Here is a 24,864-nt window from a genome sequence, read left to right as displayed (position 1 = left end):
TAATCTGACTTATCGATCAGATCCCACTGATAAGGGGACGCCACTTTGTTTGAAGTAATTGAAAGTGATATGAGAGGTGAAATTTGATTGGTGAATAGGCGGGGCAGAGAAGGAGCCCAGTTTGACCCAGCCAATGGTGACGCTACTAACGAGCCACGAAATACCAGCCCAGTTCGGCAAAGGTCGTTACTGGATTGTCATAGTCCCAGGACGATACCTTGGCCCAGTGACCAGCATTGCTGAGTTTCTCACTTCTCGGACAATGTACTGTCCATAACACGTTGTCATTGTAACACCTTGATCATGGACATGTCAGAACATTCAGTCCATATATAAATAGCTCAAATTATCAATGTATGTATATTTAATACATGAATTTTGTATTGCAACATAAGTTGAAAAGTCTTTAAGCTAAATATGTCCAAGTCTGTTACCATTAATGACTAACTACTACTACTACTACTACTACTACTACTACTACTACTACTACTACTACTACTTCCACCACCACTACGGTGACGACTACCTCCACCACTACCTGTATCAGTATGACATTTGTTGGTGTCATGGTGAAGTCGGGGCGATGGGGTAACTCAGTGGTTGAAGCGTTCACTCGTCAAGCTTAAGACCCGGGTTCTATTCCACACATGGGTACAATGTGTGAAGCCCTTTTCTGGTGTCGGTCGCCGTGATATTGCTGGAATATTGCTAAAAGCGGCGTAAAACCATACTCACTCACTATTACAACTTTTACTACTACTTCCACTACCACTACCACCACTGCTACGACTACGACGACGACGACGATGGCCACCACTATTACTATCATTGTTATATTTCTGGTTGTAATGATGAAGTTACCAGATATAGGCAGCATTGATGCCATTGAAGAAAGTAATACTAACGAAGCCCTTGAGTTTTGACATCATCGGGCAGAGACCTGATCAGCCGATGCCCCCTAGCACCTGACGTACTCCGAGCTGCAAGTCTTCCTAGAATGAAAGGAGGTCTCCATGTCAAGGTGCGTGTTCTAGTTTGTTGAGTTCGGTTTAGTTATAATGTTGACCCTTTCCCCAATCTGTATGACCCATGGTTACCAGAGCTTGATAACACGCCATATGCCTGACAACGCCGGTACGACACAGCTGTAGCTGTCAGCAGTGACAAAAAGTTAACTCCTGTTTAACACAGCTTTGTATAGTGTCAGCTATTTTGTTGAGAGTGTGGGTGGGTGGGTGAGTGAGTGAGTGTGTGAGTGGGCGGGCGGGAGGACGGGCGGACGAGCGAGCGAGCGAGTGAGTGGATGGGTGGGTGAGTGGGTGAGTGAGTCAGTGAGTTGTTTTATGCTTACTTTGAACAGAATTTCAATATACATCTGAGCATACAATAAGCACCACAATGTATTTTACAAATTAATTTTGTCTGAAATAAAATTCTAAACCTTTATAATTTGATAGAGCAAGCATTTAACATTTCAAAAACGAAAACATCATTGAAATTATCATGTACTTTAATTAGGTTAATTGCCTATATTTAAAACAGGTGTTTTCTGTCCTAAAACAAGTTACCTTATTGTGAAAAGTGAAAGTAATAATTGATTGTTGTGTCGCCTATAAATTCGTTATTTACTGTGAATGGATGAAAATTGGTAAACTAAGATTGAGAAAAATGAATAAATAAATAAATATCATGTTAATTCTCTTCAAGGAACTAATTTTTCGATATAAGTTTAACAACATTATGCCATGTTTTCAAGTTTTTCAACATAAACTGTTCGAATATTATATGCTAACAAAGTGTTCGTCAATAATTAGTTGTAATATCAATGCTTTCTACAAGTTTTGGTCGTCATGACATGATTTATTCTGCTAAAGCTATTTGACTGTTCATCATGAATATTGGAATATCATTGTTAACTGTTTGTATAAAATGTTGAAATATGCAACAAAATAAAAAAAAATATAAAAAAAAGAGGAAATTTTTTAAATGCAGTAAAAGTTGCTTTACAAACAAAACAAACAGATTTTAGCTGTAATTATCAGTATCCCGCAAGGAGAAGTCTTTATTCATTACAATAAACTCAAAATCATAAAACATTTATTCCAAAATCTTTATTAATGTGGCCTTTTTTCAGTTTTTGTCAATTAGTAATCTGAATTGTTGGAAATAGGTCTGAAATCTTTGACATCCGGGTTCTTCCTGATTATGCATAATTAAAACTTACTTGATGTGTAAACTTGGTATATAACAGAATTGTTATGTTTAATCAAAACGTGATTTAATTGTGTAGTTTGAGCAGGAGAGGAATAGTTATTTTGGGCAAAAATTCAGTCCCATCACATTTTCATCAACATATTCTTTCATAAAGAATAGAAAAAGTAATGGTATTTGTTGGTCAGTGGTCAGTGGTCAGTGGATAAAGCCTCTTTAACTACAGGTTGATTAAATTATACCCTAACCTTTCTGTAGCATCACATCTTATTTTCAAAATAGGGTGGTTCTTAATTAATGCACGGGTGTATATATCGTGCCAGTTTGATGTTGGAATGGAAAACAGTAGTATTTGTATATTATTTACTGCCGCATCCCGCAATCCCCACTGTACGACGACGGTCCAGCAAAGGGGTCTTCTTTGTTGCTCAACGCTGTGTCAAGTATTAACGAAGATCTGTAAACAGGGGTGGAAATAACTTTAAAATTGTTAGTGTACTCCGGTACAGTGGCACATGTAAAATCACTTGCCCTGATTATTTTTCCACTATACCGGACGTTTTCTTGTTGATTTTTTAAATAAACAACATAATTACTGTTGGAAAGTCAACTGGACACCGGTACAGTGTGATATACAAATTTGCTTGCCCAACAGAAAAATACACTGGACTCGGACGTCGGGCAATGGGTCATTTCCATCCTGGTAAACAATCAAGTCTGGGCCAGAAATCCAGTGACAGACACCATGAGCATCAGTCTACGTAACTAGGATACATCATTAGGTCTGACTACCCGATCGCGTTAGTCGCCTTTTACCACAGGCATGGGTTGCAGAAGATATTGTTACCCGGATGGTCTAGGGTTTGAAACCGTAGTGACGCGGTGAGGCCATGGTGCTGCCAAACCAGGCCATAATCAGCATAATCAGGAATCCGGGATTCGAACGCGCATTTGTTGGTACACTAGCAGTGGAAGTTTGCAACTTAGTTGAAACATAGGGAGTTTTAATGACAGACATGTCAACAAGATCGGAGAGGGCGGGGTTGGAACCTAAGGTCAATGATCCTGGAATGGACTGTCGGGTGGGTAACAGAATAATTCAAACATTCACTCGAGTTTATTCCCCTCAGGGATTTAACATGGGGAGTGGCTAATTCACATTTTCCGATGTATTCGTAAAAGACCTCTCGTAAAACCCAGCTCACTAGAAATATCCCCTACGATTTTCGAAACATTATATAACTATGACAAACGTTTCCTTGGCCATTTCAACCCATCCGTTCTTCTTGGCAAAGGCCTCGGAAATTCATTTTTGCGAGTTCACTTTTTGATCCAAAACAAATTAATTTTAGTTCATTAGGTACTTTACTTGTACAGAATTGTACAAGTCCTTGTTCATTCCAACTATTAAGAGTGCGTTCAAATCTCCTTAAAGGCTTTATGAGAACATTTTCTGGTTAGCATACCGTATAGTTTGCACTCTATAGGTTTAAGATGTAAGTATCAGTCGCGGTTGTGTAAATAAATATTGTGACCGGTTCTCCGGGCGCCATCTTCCCCATAGACTACGATGGGACAAGATATTTTTTTCAAATATTTTTCACTGAAATCTATGATTGTAAATATTTGTTTTTGAAATCTTGCAACGGTGTTTTACTCGCTAAATCCTGATATCATCGTTAGCATAACAATAATTCAACGAGCGTCTTGACTACAAACTCAATTTTACATCTGAAAATGTTGCGTGAGCATGTTGTCTGGCAGTGAACGTGAACTTTGAAACAGGATATCTATATTTAACGAATATATATTCCAAGTTACTTTCTGACACCCAAAGGTCAAAATATAAGGGCTATACGGTTTTGGTTAGATGGACTTTGACCGGGTCGAAGTATACAAGAATTTACATAATGTTTTCGCGTGAGTCCCAAAGCCAGTCTGATCATGTACTTTGGACTTTCTATAAATTTCAGCACGGATTCGATTATTTGTTTTGTCATCTCATGTCCATAAATACCCCTCGGCTAAAATATATTGCTGGTATAAATTAGGACGAATTTCACTTTTCATGAATACATTTCTTTCTTTTTTTCACAAGAAGGGCAGCAAGTATGACAATATTCTTTTTCTTCATTCAGTCACTGGCTTGTAAAGTCGAGATTTACACGTCAGGAAACGCATGCATGAAAGTTGATATGTCGTCACACTGTTAAAGGTTTGTGGGTGGTTTTATGCTTCAAATCATTTTAACCACACTTCTATCTGTGAGCTGAATTACAGGGTATGATGAGACAGATCAAGCAGGTTTCTTACTCTCCCTAATAGGGGTGGTGGGGTAGCCTAGTGGTTAAAGCGTTGGCTCGTCACGCCGAAGACCCGGGTTCGATTCCCCACATGGGTACAATGTGTGAAGCCCATTTCTGGTGTCCACCGCCGTGATGTTGCTGGAATATTGCTAAAAGAGGCGTAAAACCATACTCACTCACGACTCTCCCAAATTAAAATGTACACATCTCGCTGCGTTTTTGTATGTGGCTGCTTTTTCTAGTTAGGATCGCTTCCATAGTCCTAGCCCGAAAGGATACCATGTTGTTTTTCTTTAACGCTGCACTCAGCAATATTCCAGCTGTATGACGGTAAATAATGAGTCTGGACCAGACAAACCAGTGATGTACGCAGGTGAGATGACTCAGCTGAATCATCGATCCTTGACCTCTGATCCCGCTAATCTCCTTACAAAAAGTATGGCCTGCTACTTAGTTTCTCTCAAACTCGGATCTTTACCATAACGCAGATTAATATTGATATCGATCTCACACACAGTACAGGAACGCCTGACCAATCAATGTTCTATCCCCTGAACGCCTGACCAATCAATGTTCTATCCCCTGAACGCCTGGCCAATCAATGTTCTATCCCCTGAAAATCAAACGCCAGGCAGAGTAGTGAGCGAGTATGATTTTACGCCGCTTTTAGCAATATTCCAGCAATATCACGGCGGGGGACACCAGAAATGGGCTTCACACATTGTAACCATGTGGGGAATCGAACCCGGGTCTTCGGCCCACCGTCCGAGATGAAAACTTTTCAGCTCTAGTTGCAAAACCAAATATATTTTTAAACGTAAAACTATGAGACACTGTACTTATTTAGTTATAAAAAACTGCGTTGCAACGATGATTTTTTTTGTTGACATATGAAGCACATTGACTTTTTAAAGGTATTTTCTTAATTTAAATATACATGTATGCCTCTATCTTTTTGTGACTGACATGCTAATCTTTACATAACTTTGTGAATATTAATCATAAATTATATGCCTATCTTTATTCCGTGTTATGTTTTTTGAGAAACCTTCTATGACACCCTCAATCACCTTTAATGACTTCATTATCCCCACCTGATTGCCATAACAAACCCAGTATGACTCCCAATATAATGATTGCTCATCCCTAATTCCCTTGAATAACGATCCTGGGACCCTGATAACATGGTCTACACAATTACAATAAAGCAACCATCTGAGTACAAACTCATTTTCAGTACTCATTATCAGAAACAATGCAAGCATATAGTGGGACAGCAGACTTGAACTTTGATACAGGATATCTCACGATATTTAACGATTCTAAGGTCGTATTTACTTTCTGACAAGTTAAGGTTAAAATATAAGGGTTATGCGATTTTGGTCAGATGGACTTTGACCGAGGCGACGTGTACAAGAATTTGCGTAATGTTTTCACGTGATTCCCAAGCGTAGTGCATTCATGTACTTTGGACTTGGCTACCGTTCAATAAAGAATTTCTGAAGGGATTATTTGTTTTGTCATCTCATGTCCTAAAACACCCTTCGGCTGAAAGTATTTACTGGTGTGAAAAGGACGAATGTGTATCTAGTTAGTTTCTGAATACAGGTTTTAACATCATAAAGTCGTCAATGTTTGTAATTCCCAAACATGCGGTGCGGACTATCCAAACATTGGTCAATGTTAAGGTGTGTTTGATTCTTGCTTAACGCTTCACTTTGCACTGTTCCAGCTACATCGTCACGACAGCCAGGAAAAGATCGAGCCTGGACAAGACAATCCAGTGGTCGATGTTGTGAACACCGACCCAGATACGCCACCAAAATCACCACTGATTCATTTGGTAGCCTCTCAACAACAGCATTTGACTCGTCAAGATCCGGGTTAAAATTGATCTTCAGGAGCCCATACTTATCGTAAGACTGACTGACTGAGTTTGGTTTTACGCCGCTTTAAGCAATATTCCAGTAACATCACGGCGGGGGACACCATAAATGGGCTTCACACATTGTACCCATGTTGGGATTCGAACCCGGGTCTTCGGCGTGACGAGCCAACGCTTTAACCACTAGGCTACCCCACCGCCCACTTATCGTAAGATGTGACTAATATGGTCAGGCTTGCCGACTTTGTTGACACAAGTCATCGATGCACATGATGTCAGTCACTGGATTGTTGGTTCAGACTCGATTATTTACATACAACTGGAATATTGCCGAGTGTGGCGTTAAAGAACAAACAAACCGCATGGTCTCACGACAGATTCACCTTGGCATTTTACAAAAAGGAAAAAAAATAAACAAAGAGACAAAAAACAACAGTTTTGACAAATTATATTTCCATCAAACAATTTCTTACAATATTATCATAACAAGTTCACAAATGCAAAATGACATTTGTAAGTTAGTTGATATAACATCTAAAAAATAGAACAAGTACATTCAAGTGTAAAGTCGACGACAAATAGCAAACATGCCTCCGATACATATAACAGTACTGGTTGCGTCAAATATCAACGTGTGAGTGAGTGAGTGGGTATGGTGTAACACCACAGCTGTATCGCGGTGGCCTCTGAAGCAGACCAGCATGGGTGACTATCCATGGGTGACTATCCATGGGTGACTATCCATGCCATGAGCCAACTCATCTTGTAGAAACCACTCCCGCGGCGACTGTTACCACACGCTTGTAATACTGAGTTAGTGAGTGAGTTGTTCCATCACGGAGTATCGGAGTATCGGTTTGATGCGAGGAAAGCTCGGAGTAACGTCTTAGTAATTTACCACGTTGTTTACACACGCGAGCAGAGGTATGGTGTTGACAAATGTATAACCACACTGGGACAATACGGGATTCAAACTCACGATCATATGTTTCTGGATCGCGTAAAGGGAAGGAATTATATGTACAGCGAACTGCAGCGACTAATACGACTGGGCCAGTCGATATGGTTTACCTGTGGCCAAGTCTTCACCGGAATTATCACAATACCGTGCTCAAATGCAAACGATAAAAAGTAAATTGCATCACAATATGTGCTTATATAACAAATGGCAGTATTTAAGGTATGTCGGGGCGTGGCAAAATTATGTTAGTGGAGATACGTGGAGCTGTAAACGTTCATTCGGAAACATGGCGCTGGTAAACTGAGTATGTTCAGAAGCAGAACCCACCAGATTCTAGATGGGCTGCATCTCCACGAGTCACACAGCTTTAGATGGCTTGGTCCCCGTGCAAAAATATGTTACTTGATATTCAGAAAATAGATCATAACGAATCTGTGTTGCCTTTCGCACTTGACCTGTGGGAACATCGTGCAATCACGTCCAATCACGTACAGGCATACACTTGACCAATGGGAACATCGTCCAATCACGTACACGCATACACTTTGGCTTGGTGAACATCGACCAATCACGTACAGGCATACACTAAATGCTGGTGAACATCGACCAATCATGTAGAGGCATACACTTGCATACTAAACACAAAATATGCACGCAATTAACACAGATAACATTTACCAATCACGCGTATCAGCGACGCAATTAAGCCAGATAACATTGATCAATCACGCTATAAGCACGTAATTAAGCCAGATAACATTGACCAATCATGTTACAGTCACGCGATTAAGCCAGATAGCATCGACCAATCATGTAACAGGTTCGTAAATATGCCTGATATATAACATTGACCAATTACGTATCAGGAACGCAATTAAGCCAGTTAACATTGACCAATAGTATGTTAACTGTTCAGGAGGAGGCAGCTGAAAATTTCAAATCGTAGCCTCCCAGTACTGATTTTGTTTGACACTATTTTCAGTTAGTATGATGTCTTGGGCTCATGAAAAGGCCTGTAATACTCTCAGATTGTGGTATCAGGTTTTTTCGTCTACAGGCCATTATATGTGGTGGGGGTCTGCGAGCATTTTAGTCACATTTCGTTTGCTCCCCGACAACACCTCAAAGTTAATCATTAATAGTTTTACTACTATCAATCTGATCACTTTCATTTTGACTTTTGTGTACTGCTAAAGGATGTAGAAATTATTTGACATAATTTTGTTTTGAAAAAAAAATCAAAATGGCCGCCATTTTGGCCGCCATTTTGTTTTGTCGTGTTTTGCCTTCTCAGCACTTCAATCTACATAAAAATGAACACTGAATGTTTCCATTTACATCCAAAGTTGATACTTTTGATGTGTTTTGACACTTGTTTCTCCTAGAGTGATGGCTTGGGCACAAAACAAGTCATTTGGTTGGTCATATCGTGGTAATTTAATGTTTTACAGCTTATTCTTTGAGTCAGGGGTATTTTTGCAATTCTCCGACTTTTCATGGAAATGTGTGAGAGTGGTTTATTTAATGGCAGTTAGCATTATTTTTGTTACTAAAACAAGTTCTTTTTGTTTTCTCTTTACTTCTAGAGTGACGGCATGTTATTAGGAATGTTTACATATTACCCAGAATTCAAAATGGCTGCCAAAATGGCCGCCATTGTAGTTTAACTACATATACTTATTGGAGGACTAAATTTGTACTGATATGAAATCCAAACATATCATTTGGTGTTTAATGTTTAATACAGTATAGGAATAGAGCTAAATTTCAATGATAGGGTCAGTCAAAGCTTCACACTCCTAAAATATTTGATGAAATAACATTATCCAAAAGTGTTTGAAAACTATGCTTCATGGCCAATAACTACGTCTAAGCTTTGGTTGTAGGTATTCAAATTGTTCTATCAGATAACTCTTAATCACTTTTGATACAACCATAAGCTTGCAATTAACCCTCCTTTTCACTTTCTTTCATTTCATATGTTACTTCATGTCAGAATTGGACCTGTGAAGATCCGGGTTAGAATTGACCTTCAATAACCCATGCTTGTCGTAAGAGGCGACTAACGGGATCTAGTTGTCAGGCTCGCTGACTGGGTTGACACATGTCATCGTATCCCAATTGCACAGATTGATGTTCATGCTGTTGATCCCTGGGTTGTCTGGTCCAGACTCGATTATTTACAGACTGTCGCCATATAGCTGGAATATTCCCGAATGCGTACAACTAAACTCACTCACTCACTCATGTCAGAATCGGAGTCATCTACTGGCAACAAGTCAAAGGTGTTCAGGCAACAATCATCTGCCATACAAATAGACATGCCTCTGCGCACACTATATCATTCTTTCTGCTGGCATGATGACTTTTTGCTTTTACACGATGTCAGTTCAACCAATCCACGGGGAGCAGGATCTCTTGACATCAGAATAGCTGACCATCACAAATGCTCCAACCATGGTCAACTGGTGAAGGAATGTTCATGATTGGTTGCAGAGACTGTTTCCAAACATGGACTTTGTAGTTTACTCGTTCAATGTGATGTTTTTTTGGACTTGTTTTTTCATTCAATATCTTGTGTCATCTACAGACATCACTGGATTATTTGGTACATGCATAGAACTCACAAACTGGCCACAAGATGTAATGAGTGTTTCTTGAACATCCAAATTGTCATCCATTTGTTGTGTGAAGCTTCTCATCCCTGGGCTTTACAGCCTTTTTGGGAATCAATGTAGAAAAGGTTTTCAGGTTCAGTCGATGTAAAGGTGACCACAAGTTTGTCCTGGAAGAGTTCAATCGACTACTTATCTAGTTATCCCTTTGCTCTGCCCCAATCTGTTTAACATGCAAGAGGCTGTGAATCATATCCTTTGGGACAACAACTCCACTTCCAATGTTCACAAGATGCAGACTATCCAAATTGTCACCCAATTGTGTCAATGTTTGTTAGTGATTTTCAGAGGACTTCTGTAAGTCAATTCCCCATGTCGAACGTTCTACACGTTCTAAAATGGGACGGAGTAATAACGTACTAAAAATGAGATTGCCATACTAAGAACGGAATTGCCATACTACGAACAGAATCGTGGCGGACGTAGTGCAGTCCGGCATCAATTGCAATACGTTTGTACACAGTTTCCACCTGGTCCATCCCGTTTGCAGAGCTCTACTGAACTCTAGTTAGTCGCTATTCCAAGAAAATATGTTCAAAACAAAATGAATCGTTCTGAAGAAACTTGTAGTACATGGTTCTAACAGTTTGCAATGGGTTCTCATCACGTTCTACTCGTTGTTAGTATGTTTATGTAGTTCTCATGCAGTTCTTACTATGTCAACTCTGTGTGCATTACGAAATGACAAGGTAGGGTATATATACATGCGTTTTTAACATGGTCGTCCTTTGGGATAGAGTTTCTATGAACAAGTTTGCAGCTGTCAAAATATTGAATGCTGGTTTCCTGCAATTTTGATCGGAAGCAGAGCAAGAGTACAATGAGTTGGTAGAGCAAGAAAGAAGGAAAACACAAGAACGTGTTGGGTGAGGAACTGGCTTAAACCTGAGAGGTGAATAGCTGTGGGACATTATCATCACCTGATGGAGGAGCTCCGCCTTGATGATCATGAGTCCTTCTACAATTTCTTGAGAATCACCCCCTCCCATGTTTGATGAACTTCTTGAACGCATTGACCCCTTTATAACTTAGATGTTCACCCTTCTTCTTCCTTGGAGGCATGGTGATGTCAATGTTTCCACCTTGAAACTGAGAACGGAATAAGAATGGGCAGGGTATTTATATAAATCGAACCAGGAAGTGATTGCTATTACGATTGCACGCACTAGAAACGGAGTGAGAAAGTAGTGAGAACGGAAAGAAGTGCCTGAAAATGAGTTGGTTTAGAAGAATGAGTTAGAACGGGGTTGTGCGTATTAAGAACGAGATAGGTTTAGTTCAGAAGGGATATAAAGTGACTATGGACGGGATTGGACTGCTTGAAAACGTTGTCCACACGGGCTGAACGGGCAATTTTACCCACTCTAAACGTAACACCAACTGTCTGGGGGCGGGGTAAAGACGTGACAGACGTACTGAGAACTGTTAATGATCAAACTAGCATTGTAATTTATACAAAAGTTACACGTTCTATCCCGTTCGAGCTCACTTTACAGTTATTCTTTGGACAGGGCAGGACGTCCTAAGAACTACATTGGTGTGACTCAGGCTTTACCAACAGGTAACACCATCGTTCGTTCATACATGCTACAAGACTAGACTTGTTGACAGGACTGCTGATGGGTTTGTCCCATTGTCTTGGCAGTGGTTTGTTTTTTGCCAACAATCTTGACTTCTAGCGCCGTTGGCGATCCTCTTTTGATTTGCTCCCCTGCTTTAGTCCCAAACAACATCAACTCTAATGCAGTCTGTTCGATTCAGAATTGAAGTGAAGTTGTCCCAATGCATATCAGCCAAGTGTCCAAATGTGGAAGCAGCTTCCTTTCTGAACATTTGCAATTTTGCCATTCCATCAACTATATGAACTGGCAACATTCTCTCTTCTGCTAGTATAAGCAGCAAAGGACCAAAAGCTTCCTTTTAAAGTTCATTTAACAAACCGCTTTTGATGTTCTTTCTTAATGTTCCATCTAAATGAGCCATTGTAAAATGAACACTAGAAATGTCCATGTTCACATCAAGGTTGATGACAAGTCCATTCAATCTTCCAAATGAATGATGTCTGCATCTTGTGAACATTGGAAGTGGAGTTGTTGTCCCAAAGGATATGATTCACAGCCTCTTGCATGTTAAACAGATTGGGGCAGAGCAAAGGGATAACTAGATAAGTAGTCGATTGAACTCTTCCAGGACAAACTTGTGGTCACCTTTACATCGACTGAACCTGAAAACCTTTTCTACATTGATTCCCAAAAGGCTGTAAAGCCCAGGGATGAGAAGCTTCACACAACAAATGGATGACAATTTGGATGTTCAAGAAACACTCATTACATCTTGTGGCCAGTTTGTGAGTTCTATGCATGTACCAAATAATCCAGTGATGTCTGTAGATGACACAAGATATTGAATGAAAACCTCCAACCAACATCCAACAGTCTAAAACATCACATTGAACGAGTAAACTACAAAGTCCATGTTTGGAAACAGTCTCTGCAACCAATCATGAACATTCCTTCACCAGTTGACCATGGTTGGAGCATATGTGATGGTCAGCTTATCCCTATTCTGATGTCGAGAGATCCCGCTCCCCGTGGATTGGTTGAACTGACATCGTGTAAAAGCAAAAAGTCATCATGCCAGCAGAAAGAATGATATAGTGTGCACATAGGCATGTCTTTTGTATGGCAGATGATTGTTGCCTGAACACCTTTGACTTGTTGCCAGTAGATGACTCCGATTCTGACATGAGTGAGTGAGTGAGTTTAGGTTTACACCGCACTCAGCAATATTCCAGCTATATGGCGGTCTTCTGTAAATAATCGTGTCTGGACCAGACAATCCAGGGATCAACAGCATGAACATCAATCTGCGCAATTGGGATACGATGACATGTGTCAACCCAGTCAGCGAGCCTGACAACTAGATCCCGTTAGTCGCCTCTTACGACAAGCATGGGTTATTGAAGATCAATTCTAACCCGGATCTCTACAGGTCCGATTCTGACATGAAGTAACATATGAAATGAAAGAAAGTGAAAAGGAGGATTAATTGCAAGCTTATGGATGTATCAAAAGTGATTAAGAGTTATCTGATAGAACAATTTGAATACCTACAACCAAAGCTTAGACGTAGTTATTGGCCATGAAGCATAGTTTTCAAACACTTTTGGATAATGTTATTTCATCAAATATTTTAGGAGTGTGAAGCTTTGACTGACCCTATCATTGAAATTTAGCTCTATTCCTATACTGTATTAAACATTAGACACCAAATGATATGTTTGGATTTCATATCAGTACAAATTTAGTCTTCCAATAAGTATATGTAGTTAAACTACAATGGCGGCCATTTTGGCAGCCATTTTGAATTCTGGGTAATATATAAAAATCCCTAATAATATGCCGTCACTCTAGAAGTAAAGAGAAAACAAAAAGAACTTGTTTTAGTAACAAAAATAATGTCAACTGCCATTAAATAAATCACCCTCACACATTTCCATGAAAAGTCGGAGAATCGCTAAAATACCCCTGACTCAAAGAATGAGCTGTAAAACATTAAATTACCACGATATGACCAACCAAATGACTTGTTTTGTGCCCAAGCCATCACTCTAGGAGAAACAAGTGTCAAAACACATCAAAAGTATCAACTTTGGATGTAAATGGAAACATTCAGTGTTCATTTTTATGTAGATTGAAGTGCTGAGAAGGCAAAACACGACAAAACAAAATGGCGGCCAAAATGGCGGCCATTTTGATTTTTTTTTCAAAACAAAATTATGTCAAATAATTTCTACATCCTTTAGCAGTACACAAAAGTCAAAATGAAAGTGATCAGATTGATAGTAGTAAAACTATTAATGATTAACTTTGAGGTGTTGTCGAGGAGCAAACGAAATGTGACGAAATGGCTCGCAGACCCCCACCACATATAATGGCCTGTAAAAAAAAACTGATACCACAATCTGAGAGTATTACAGGCCTTTTCATGAGCCCAAGACATCATACTAACTGAAAATAGTGTCAAACAAAATCAGTACTGGGAGGCTACGAAATCCTATTTCTAGGCCTCTTTTTGAGATTCTCCGCCTAGATATAATAAATATTAAGAACATAATCCTTTTATAATACACATGTTATCCTGTTTCTAATAGTTCACAGCAGCAATACGGAAACACACGAAGGCTATAAATCTCATATCTAGGCCCATGTTGAAGTTCACTCATAGGTACAGCGTAGGCGTCTTGCCATGGGTCAAAGTCTAACTGCAGTAAACGCCCCTATGTATGCATATTTAGTACAAACTGATTGACCTCAGTATTGCACACATGGAAAAGTATTTGAAACGTACAAATCTTGATCGAGCAAATAGTTACATATTGGCACAGGGTTTTGTTACAAAATTAAATCGACTGGTTTCCAAACTTACTCTCAATTGTATAAAAACTGTAAGACGACTGAGATCTTAGGCAAAAAGCATGATACTCTATTCTTCACTCTTTCAGTATAATTACTCACCTTCCTTGATGAACGGCACTATCTTGGTTTCTCCTCTCTTGGTCTGTGATGGCAAGGCTATGATTGGTTTTCCCAATCCGTCGCGACAGAGAGACGCACCACGGATGAAGTCTATTTGACCTCCAAAACCTGCAACGTTGATGGCAATATGGAATGTAAATTAGTGATAACATTCATAGCTACCAATAAGAGGATTCGTTAAGTAGGAACTATCAAGAAAATACTTCAGGCTTTACCATACAGACTCATTTCTCTAGATATATAAATATTTTAATGATCCTTCTCAAACCCCAGAAGACATATTTCATAAAACATTTATCCGCATCACCTTATGTGTTCAAACAATCTTTAACACATCCCTTATCCAGGCTGAAATTCAGAGACTGAGGTTTTCCTTGAAAACATATGGGTTTAAGGAAGTTACGTTATTGAAGGCCACGATTTTAACATGCAAAGCGATGATTTCATTGTTTAGGTGATCGAACTTCAAGCTTTTGTACCTGCCTCTCCACCTGGGATAGCTTGCCGATACACCTTCGCTACTCCTGGCTTCATGGCCATGGTTGTCAGGATCCCTAAGTACCTGCCCTTTATTTCCAATACCTTATTTTCGAACCTAACATAAATTCTTTTTGAAACACTTTCACTGACCTGAGTACATTCTGGTCCCGATGGAATCGGACACGACCTGTCCAGTTAGGTCCACCTCAATCGCCGAGTTGATGGCCGTCACCTTGGGGTTCTGGGAAATGATGTCGGTGCTGTTGCTGTAGGCGGCGTCCACCATGACTGTTGGGAGTAGAGTTATGAGCGTCTGTTCAATGACAGGGGTTTGGTGATGTGTCCTGATTCATGGGTAAGGGAATTGGTGAAGTAGAGTTGTGGATGAGAGCTGGGTCTACAGAGTATGGATGGGTTAGGATGAAGTGGTGAACGGGTGACGTCGTGACGGAGAGGTGGGGTGAAGATGAGAATGGGCGAAGAATGACTCGGCGTCGAGGGGGACGGGCGTAGGTAGGTGAGGCGAGGTGAGGTGAGGTGAAATTGGGTTTAACGTCGTGCTTGAGAATATTTCGCTCATATGACGACGTGCATGCGTGTGTATGTGTATGTAAGGCTGCTTGTACTAACCCAGACCTAAGCTGGTTTTATAGTGCTAGCTGACTGAGATACCATGCCGCAGTGAAGCATGAATACCCCACTCAGACACATTATACTGACTCCGAGCCGACCAGTCCTTGTTGTACCCATTAATGCCGAGCGCCAGGCAGGGACCAACAAGTACCATATTTTAACGTCTTTTGGTATGACGCGGTCGGGGGGCGTAGGTAGGACGACAACTGAGTGGAGTGAGGTACGATTCTAAGTCGCTTCTTAAGAAACAAGAAACACATTAATATAGGTGTAACATATTTATATGGCGCTTGGATGAATACTCGTTGAAGCTTTAAAAAAAGGTTGATAACAACATTGTGAACTTTCACAAGTCGGCGTTAGTTGTAAATATAAACACTTTTCACTGCGTCGTTTCATTACACTAGCATCACGATAAACTAAAAAGTTACGATTGATCGTAACGCAACGAACGCTTTGTTGATTGGAACCCAAATCTATCAAAGTTGACCCAGCATAACTTCCGGAACGTGATACTCACCAACGGACGGGTTGTTGTCGAGGAAGTCGTACAGCTTCTTTGTGCCGATGGAGAAGCTGGAGAGGATCTTCCCCGGCTGGATGATTTTCTTGGTGTTGGAGACGGCGCCTGTCTCCACCAAGTCCACGACGCCATCACTGAACATCTCCGTGTGAATGCCAAGGTCACGGTGTGCACCCAGCTTATCGAGCACTGCATTGGGTATTGAGCCGATTCCTGGATCAAGAGAGGTGAGGTGAGGTGAAATTGGGTTTAACGTCGTGCTTGAGAATATTTCGCTCACATGACGACGTGCATGCGTGTGTATGTGTATGTAAGGCTGCTTGTACTAACCCAGACTTAAGCTGGTTTTATAGTGCTAGCTGACTGAGATATCATGCCGCAGTGAAGCATGAATACCCCACGCAGACCCATTATACTCACTCCGAGCCGACCAGTCCTTGTTGTACCCAATAATGCCGAGCGCCAGGCAGGGACCAACAAGTACCATATTTTAACGTTTTTTGGTATGACGCGGTCGGGGATCGAACGGATCAAGAGAGGTTCGTCAGATAGGCGACTTTGCATGATTCCAGCCACATTAAATCAAGAATGGGGTTCACAAACCTGGTGATGACACCAGTGTGCGAAATAGCCAGTAAATCTCCAGTCACTGGCCCGACTTGTTAGTGAATTTTTGGGGGTCAATTTGTAAATATATCACTCTCTCTGACTTGTTAAATTGTAATACAGTTGTAAGTCATGCAAGATTATGACCTGATAAATATATTCATCATATTAGCAGCTTAATGATGAAACCGGTGTCATGCCGACAATATCTTGTTCTCATCTATTTTGGTAATCTTTTACTTACTAATAGTTCAGGATTAAACTTCATTCATTCACAACGTAGTTTCTTTACATGGTTTAGTAATTTTGCAATTCATATATTTGTATTCATTGTATCAAGTTCTGGATTCGAACCCTTCCCTTCCTCACGGGGATGCCCCTTCACGTGAACCACACTGACTCCACATGTTACTCAATATTAACTCACTTGGCAGATGTTTGAAAGTAAAAGGGGGATAACCCCTCACGCCAGGCATCTTAATCAACATTCCAAGAGATTACTGGTTTGTCATTTCATCTTCAATAAATGCATCTTGGCAAAATAAATGGGATAATGAAACTACAGGTAGACACATGCACTCTACTTGTCCTGTAGTAAACAAACATTTTAAAATTCGTCGGCGTTGTCGCAGAGATGAAGTTGTTTTAACTCGTCTCAGGCTGGGACATTGTGGATTAAAGGCATATAGAAGTATTTTAGATAAAGACTTATCTCCTCTGTGTGAAAGCTGTAACTTACAGTGCCCAGAAACAGTTCAGCACTACCTCATTGAATGTCCAGCTCATGAAAACCCACGTAAGGCTCTTAAAGAAACTGTGCTTTAACAAAGCCCAAAATACGTTTTCAATGAACGCAATACTTGGCGATAATTTAATGTATGGTTGCATACAAAGAGCTCTTTTAGACTTCCTCGTTAAAACGGGTAAGTACGATGTTATTTAACTGAACAAAAATATAACAGTTTGTTAAGTGTTGGGCGCATATAGGCCTTTTAAGGCCCAAGGTCGCCCTAAAACCTTATATACATACATACATACATCTTAATCAAACAACATGAAGTGTAATAAAATCTGTCTGTTTGATATTGACCTATTGACCGACCGTCATGTGATGGTGGGTGAGTGATCGAGTGAGGTTAGTTTTACGCCGCACTCAGCAATATTCCGGCTATATGGCGGCGGTCTGTACCTGACAATCCAGTGATCAACAGCATGGGCATTGATCTGCGCAATTGGGAATCGATGACATGTGTCAGTCAAGCCAGCGAGCCTGACTATCCGATCCCGTTTGTCCCCTCTTACGGCAAGCATGGGTTACTGAAGTTCATTCTAACCCGGACCTTCACGGGTCCATGTGACGGTGACAAGATGAAAGACTCTACGAATATTCCACGTGACTGCTTAGTTTGAGGAGATGTACAAAAGCGTTACCAAGACGCAAGTACAATACTGTGATACAATACTTAGTCATAATAAAACTTAGTCATAATCAGATTCTTGTAAGGCATTTAGAAGTATGTGAATACATAAGACGAGTATATGGATGGCAACTTCTTGTTTATTGTATATCACAACGTTACTGGGCTACTTCTTGCCCCTTCTTCAGGTGATATTGGAAACCTGATTTTAACATATCCAACTCATAACATACAGCTACCCACCCATCTGAAGTGTTGCTCCGTCCTGGACAAGATTCTCAGCAATAAGTTTGCCAATCTCCTCTTCCTCAGACGAGGCTGTGATCTTCTCAAGCTCTGGAAGGGGTCTGTCCTCGGCGACCATGGCGTCAAAATGACACTGGTGTATCAGACCATCTCCGAATGTCCGTGGCATCTGCTTGTTCACCAGACCTGGGAGTAGAAGAATAGGTTGCTTGCTTGTTGTTTAAGGCAACAATACTCCAGCTATGTGAAGTTGCTCTGTAAATAATCGAGTCTGGAACAGACAATCCAGTGGTTGACATAGAAAGCATCGATATAGGCAAATTGGGACATGCATCGACCAAGTCAGCGACCCTGACTACCCGATCCCATTAGTCGCCTATTACGACATGCATGGGTTGATGGAGACCAATTCCGGATTTCTAATGATCTCTACGAATCTGAAGAATAGTAGTGGTGGTCCGATTAATTGAAATAATCGAAGATTGGTCGAAGTGACCAAACGACCAAGCAATCGATCACGATTTCTCTGATCGAACATAAACGATTTTGGAACTACTGTTTTAGTCTTTGAAAAACTTGACAATGGAACATATCTTAGAAGTTGTCAGGGCCTGAAAACGTGTTTAATTCTTAGAAAACTCACTTCACTAACTGAAAAGCCATGACTGAATGTTTCTTTAAGACTCAAGGAAGTTTATGTTCATGATATATTAGTCATCACTTTAAAGTAGCAAGTTGCAATCATGTTATCAATCATCAATTGTGAGATTTCAACCAATTCCCAACACTAAATTAAAGAATAGTACATCCATATACAATTGCCTGATCTATTCCATTCCATTTTCCCTAAATAGGTTAATATTCAAAGGGATCCATATGGGCAATATTGTCTTATCGGCCATTCTTTATACATGGAACGTTACACTCCACTTTTTCGAGCGAGTGAGTGAGTGTAGGTTTACACCGCGCGCCTTTAGCAATATTCCAGCAATATCACCAGAAATAGGCTTCACACATGTGCTCATGTGGGGAATCGAACCCATGCCTTCGGCGCGACGAGCGGACGCTTTAAAAACTAGGCTACCCCACCGCCCCTTATAAGATCGAAGTTACAGCAACAGTTAAACCCAATATTCAAATGCTGTCAGTCAAGAAAATCACAATAACGGCCCAATATCTACAATGTCCAGCATCCCCTAAAGCAGGATTGTCTCTCAAGGATTGTCAATGCTCTCAAAAGAACGTGCTGCGTGGTTCACCACAGTTGAAATGGGCGGACGCCTCAAGTTAGACCTGGCCAGTATGGTACTAGCCCTATTCAATATGGTTCATTTCTCCAAGTGGGGTGTTCATATTTTGTGTTCAGGGTATGATTACAATACATTGTCGTAACAACATTTATTCGCCCATCTATCAGTGCCGTTAGCAAGGTGAAGACGAAGGCCAGTGTTTGTCCTGCATAGCCTTGACATGGCACAGCGGCGTAAAACTATACCCACTCATTTCTATCGTTGAACTCACCTATTATATACTTGGCATTTTGCATGGCAGCTCGTGCACAGTCCACGCTGACTCCCAGAGAGCAGTAGCCATGTTTGTCGGGTGGGGACACGGAAATGAGAGCCACGTCGATATGAATGAGTCGCCGATGGAAGAGAAGCGGTATCTCCGAGAGGAAGATCGGGATGGCGTCAGCTGCACCGGAATTTATTGCCTTCCGTACGTTAGCGCCAATGAACAACGAGTTGGATCGGAAATGGTCTGAAAATAATGAATTCATGTTAAATTAATTGTACGAAATGTATTTTTTGTAATTGTTTTCTCGTGTTTACATAGAAATGTATATGCAGTAAATTCTATTGGATATCATGTCTATTTGTGCTCATAGGTTATTGATTATTAGCAGTGTGTTTTTCCGTATATATGCACACACACAGATATAAACCTACACACAGAGACACACACACACACACACACACACACGGAATAATAATTGTATAATGGTAGCCTCCCGCCGACCGTAATATATAGTACTCAACAACGTGAGTGAGTGAGTTGTGTTTTACGCCGCCATTAGCAATATCGCGGCGGGTAACACCAGATATAGGCTTCACACATTGTACCCATGTTGGGAATCGAACCCGGGTCTTCGATGTGACGAGGGGACACTTTACCACTTGGCTATCCCACCGCCCCCTTAACAACGTGGTACAGTGACATCCATGGATACATGTAACGTAACGGTAGTTTCATCTGACGTCATTTGCTTATTTTCCGGTTGTTATTTGACCTGGGTTTATCACACCGATAAGACTGTTTATCACATGATAAATGCCATGACAACTAGGCTAGATGTATTACGTGTTTATCTTCCTTTTCCCACCTTGGCACACTTAAGAAATAAGAAATGGCTGGAAGCCTCAACTCTCTGCAACTGACGAGTCTGAATAGCGAGAAGAGATTTTTTAGCTTATACCAGGGGGAGCTGGAGGGAGATACGGTTGTCAAAACTACAAAGATATATGCTTTTACAATATCAATTTTTCACAATTCGCTTAACTATTGAACTAATTAAAAACGTTTTTATCTGTGAAAGAAAGCATTTGAAAACGCGTGTAAACTACATGTACTAGGTTCGTATCGTATGTATTCAGATGGCTGTTGTTCGTAAGTGTTCCGGGTTCCACAAGCACACTGAAACAGTATGTACACACGTGTTGTCCTTAATCAGGACGAAAACTCCCATATCCTCACACTTATCATTAAGTTGATTATGTTGTATCGTCTTTACCTCTGTATTCGGGTTGAGCATACGTGGCAGGACCTTCAGAGTGTAGGTGCAGTACCTCCACATTCCTCAGTCCAGCCTTCTTCCCGTACTCGGCCATGGCGTCGGCGAGGGTGATGGGCGTGGCTGCCCCGGCGTGGAGGAACACCTTGTGGCCTGAGATTGGAATCAAAGAAGAAGGATTTACTTTGTGTTTACAGAATATCTTCATCCTGTATGCCTCAATAAACTTATGGGGTTTAGAAAGAGGATCTCATGAATTCATGTTTCTGAGGCAAAGCCAGGTAATATTAATGCCTATGAACATAGATGTTTGTTGCCACAGCGAAAAGGTGTTTAGTCACTACCAAAGCAGATTAAACTTTCAGATTTCAGTTGCAAAAAAATATTAAAGTTGCCTTCGGGGGATTCCTCGTTGCTTTGGGTCAGTATATATATAGTATTTGTACTAAATAGGTTCAGTACCAAGAGTATTACACATAAAGCCTATTGGAGGGAATACAGTATACGGATGTACTGATTGGTTGTTGAGCTGCTGGGCGATATTTATCAGTGCTGCGCAATATAACCGGTTTACCGGTATTTACCGGTTCAGACATAAAAACGATACGTATTGCGATACGCTGATCAAAAACCAGTATTTGGACTTGGTTTCGGAAAACTTCGTAACACTCGGATGTCTTCGGATATTTCTGAGTTTTATTTTGTGCCAAATATCATTTCCATTGTATTTTATCATAATTAAAAGTTGTTAAAGCTTAATCAAGCATAGTTATTTTGTTGTGTTTTTGCTTTCTAAATCAAGCATTAGCTCGATTATAAGTATTTTTTGTATAAAAATACTTCTTGCAATATATTGCAATACATATCGCAATATATGCTTTCGCATCGCAATATATCGCAATATGAAAAGTGTATGCAATACCCACCCCTATTATTTATAGTTTTGAAAACACGTGGGAGTTTGAATCTGACAGAAGATCGCTCACGGTCGCAAAAAACATTGAATCAAATTAAGACTGAATAGAATATGCCTGATACTTCGCTAATCGGAAAACACTTTGAGATATGTATCTACGGTCATAACGAACCCAGAGTTTGAGTTCGTTATAACCGAAGTTTGGCAAATACAATTCGACTACAATAACTGCAAATGATCGTTATATTTCATTACAAGCGTAACCGTTATAAACTCAATTTACTGCATATACAAGCTATACACGTAATTACTAACTAGGTATATGTGTATGTAACTTTATGTATGTGATGCTATTATTGAGTGTGTGTGTGTGTATGTGTGTGTGTGTTTATACCCTCTTCACCACTTGAATTTAGCAATACACATTTTATATAGTTCGCATTCCTACACAAATAACTGCAAAATTGCTAGTGTGTGAGTGAGTGAGCGAATGTGTGTGTGAGAGAGAGAGAGAGAGAGAGAGAGAGAGAGAGAGAGAGAGAGAGAGAGAGAGAGTGCGTGTGAGCGAATGTGTGTGTGTGTGTGTGTGATTATTTTGTGGATTTCTTCATCATACATGAAACAGATGTATGGGCACTTATCCCTTTAACCTTGTGTATCAGTAGTGACTCGGACACCGCGGCCGAGCAGCGAGAAACTGCTTCATGAATTATTCCTCGCGATTCAGCCTTATAACGAATATATTCCAACGCAATAGTGAGGCGATCATGTCAACCGTTACGACAATCCAGCCCACTGAAAGAATATATGATTTCGTACCCAAATTAAACCGCTAACGCATCTCGGACTGGGAAGCAATTATCAATCCGTACCCGAAGTCTAGGTCTAGCTAGGTATAGACAATAATTCAGTGTCTCCTAATCATTAGGAGGCACTGTTACAGCGAAGCGATCAAGGTCTCGGAAAGGACACACAAAACAGCTGGCCGAGACAAGGTCAAGGTCGTACCTGCTGATACAGTTTGTGCAATTGCGATCGAGAACATTCGGCGTAATAGTGGGGATCTCACGTCAAGTGTAAAGATCTCTTATTCTTTGAGTGAGTGAAGCTCAGAAATATCCAACACAACGAATACATTCAATTCAGCGACCTTCACTGTGACGACACAGTCTACCATAGTCTTCACTTCAACAGCTTGTCACGGACAACAACGTTTTCCAAGCCTACCTCCATTTTCACGACCAGTATATATAAGAATAATTGATACAGTAGGACTCGTTTTACGAACAAGAAATTATTCAGAAATGTAGCCCAGGTATGTTTCTGTGCACACACATGTACCCGAGCGCTGAGAAGTATGTACAGCAAGGTTTATTTTCATGATATAAAGTTGTCTGTATGACTGTCAAGCGAACTCAATCGTGCATGCAGTATGCCCTATATTTACCTGGTTGCCAACTATCCTCACTTTATAGCTGTAAATATTGCCACATATCAACGCGCATCCACTCGGATTTACCCCCATACGTGTGTGTGTTTACAGCACTACCTGAAGTACATGCCTATAGGGGGGATGTTATAAGACAACATCCTCAGCAATATCAACCTAACTATGCCCAGGTGATATGATCCAGTATCAGCTATAGCAATCACTATCTAGTTCATATCTGTGTTATTTCCCATCGCAAGGATGAGGAGGTAGAGCTATTCTGCATTTGAGTTTCCAAGCCAACAGTACAGCGAGTGTAATGCCCTATGGGAAAACCACACAACAGCTCTTACCAGACTGGATAACTGACACTGCCTCTTCCGCGCTCATCCATTTCGGTTGCCGGTCAGGATATGGATGAAACGGTTCGGAAGAGTAGAGATAATATGTCCTTGATATCAAGCCATTTACACTTCGGACACTCGTCTTCAACAGCGTCCGAAAAGAGCTGCTTGTTAGCGTCATAGCGACTGCCCATCTACTGTAGCAGACGATAATATATTAGTACGTTCGCACCGGAAATGGCTGGATAGCCGGTTTGAAATGTGAGGTTTACGTGCAACTATGCATTTATCAATCTTCACATATCATATTACACTGACGTTGCGAGAACACTGAAACATGTACAAGATCCCATTTTTCGTAAGTATTAAACAACAATACGCAAGAGCTTGCGCAGGGGAGGTAATCGGGTGTGTGCAGTTATCGTAGTATGGCGCCGTCACGTAGCGGAGGTTGACTGCAGTTGTAAACAGCTTATTGATCCACATCACACATCAGGTTGTTAACAGGGTTTATCTTGAGGGATAGTCACGGAAACTGCGGGTCGACACGTAACCCGTCTTAATACAAAGGGGATGCGCAATTCCCCTATAAATCCTTGGCGCCGGCTGTGCGTTCGTTATCATTCCGTTGGGGTCATTAAAGTTGTTCCGGCGTGCTGTAGATCCTGATATATGTAGCTGAAACTCTCAAGGTAATAGATAAAACTAATAGATAAAAGATCCACAGATAATCTAGCGCCAACTGGCTAGAATAAACTAAAAGAACATCAGAAAAACACATTTTTCTGTGCAAGATGAAGTGATAAGGAATATTGGATTAACATGATGCCGGTTGCATGTTGACGATTGAATGAGTGGTTATAGGTTTGAGTCTTTCTGTGGAATATTATGAAAATACCACG

At 40.6% G+C, this 24,864-nt stretch overlaps 1 protein-coding gene across 1 annotated transcript in view; it reads right to left on the bottom strand.

Moving 5' to 3' along the window:
• LOC124257149 (4-hydroxybutyrate coenzyme A transferase-like) overlaps positions 1-24,413 on the bottom strand; it is a 37,964-nt gene extending 13,551 nt beyond the window's left edge. Inside the window, exons 1-7 of the mRNA XM_046691142.1 lie at positions 23,972-24,413; positions 21,274-21,426; positions 20,004-20,243; positions 18,480-18,668; positions 16,210-16,425; positions 15,207-15,344; positions 14,556-14,684 (exon numbers count right to left, since the gene is read on the bottom strand). Coding sequence (XP_046547098.1) covers positions 14,556-14,684; positions 15,207-15,344; positions 16,210-16,425; positions 18,480-18,668; positions 20,004-20,243; positions 21,274-21,426; positions 23,972-24,143 — 1,237 coding nt within the window. The 5' untranslated portion in view covers positions 24,144-24,413. The remainder of the gene's footprint in view (positions 1-14,555; positions 14,685-15,206; positions 15,345-16,209; positions 16,426-18,479; positions 18,669-20,003; positions 20,244-21,273; positions 21,427-23,971) is intronic.
• Between the last annotated feature and the right edge of the window lie 451 nt (positions 24,414-24,864).

The sequence above is a fragment of the Haliotis rubra genome, unplaced genomic scaffold (genome assembly GCF_003918875.1).
Source record: "Haliotis rubra isolate DU_JTF1 unplaced genomic scaffold, ASM391887v1 Scf65, whole genome shotgun sequence".
NCBI lineage: Eukaryota > Metazoa > Mollusca > Gastropoda > Lepetellida > Haliotidae > Haliotis > Haliotis rubra.
Note: the sequence above shows the minus strand (reverse complement) of the source record. Positions and strands in the feature narration are given on the sequence as shown.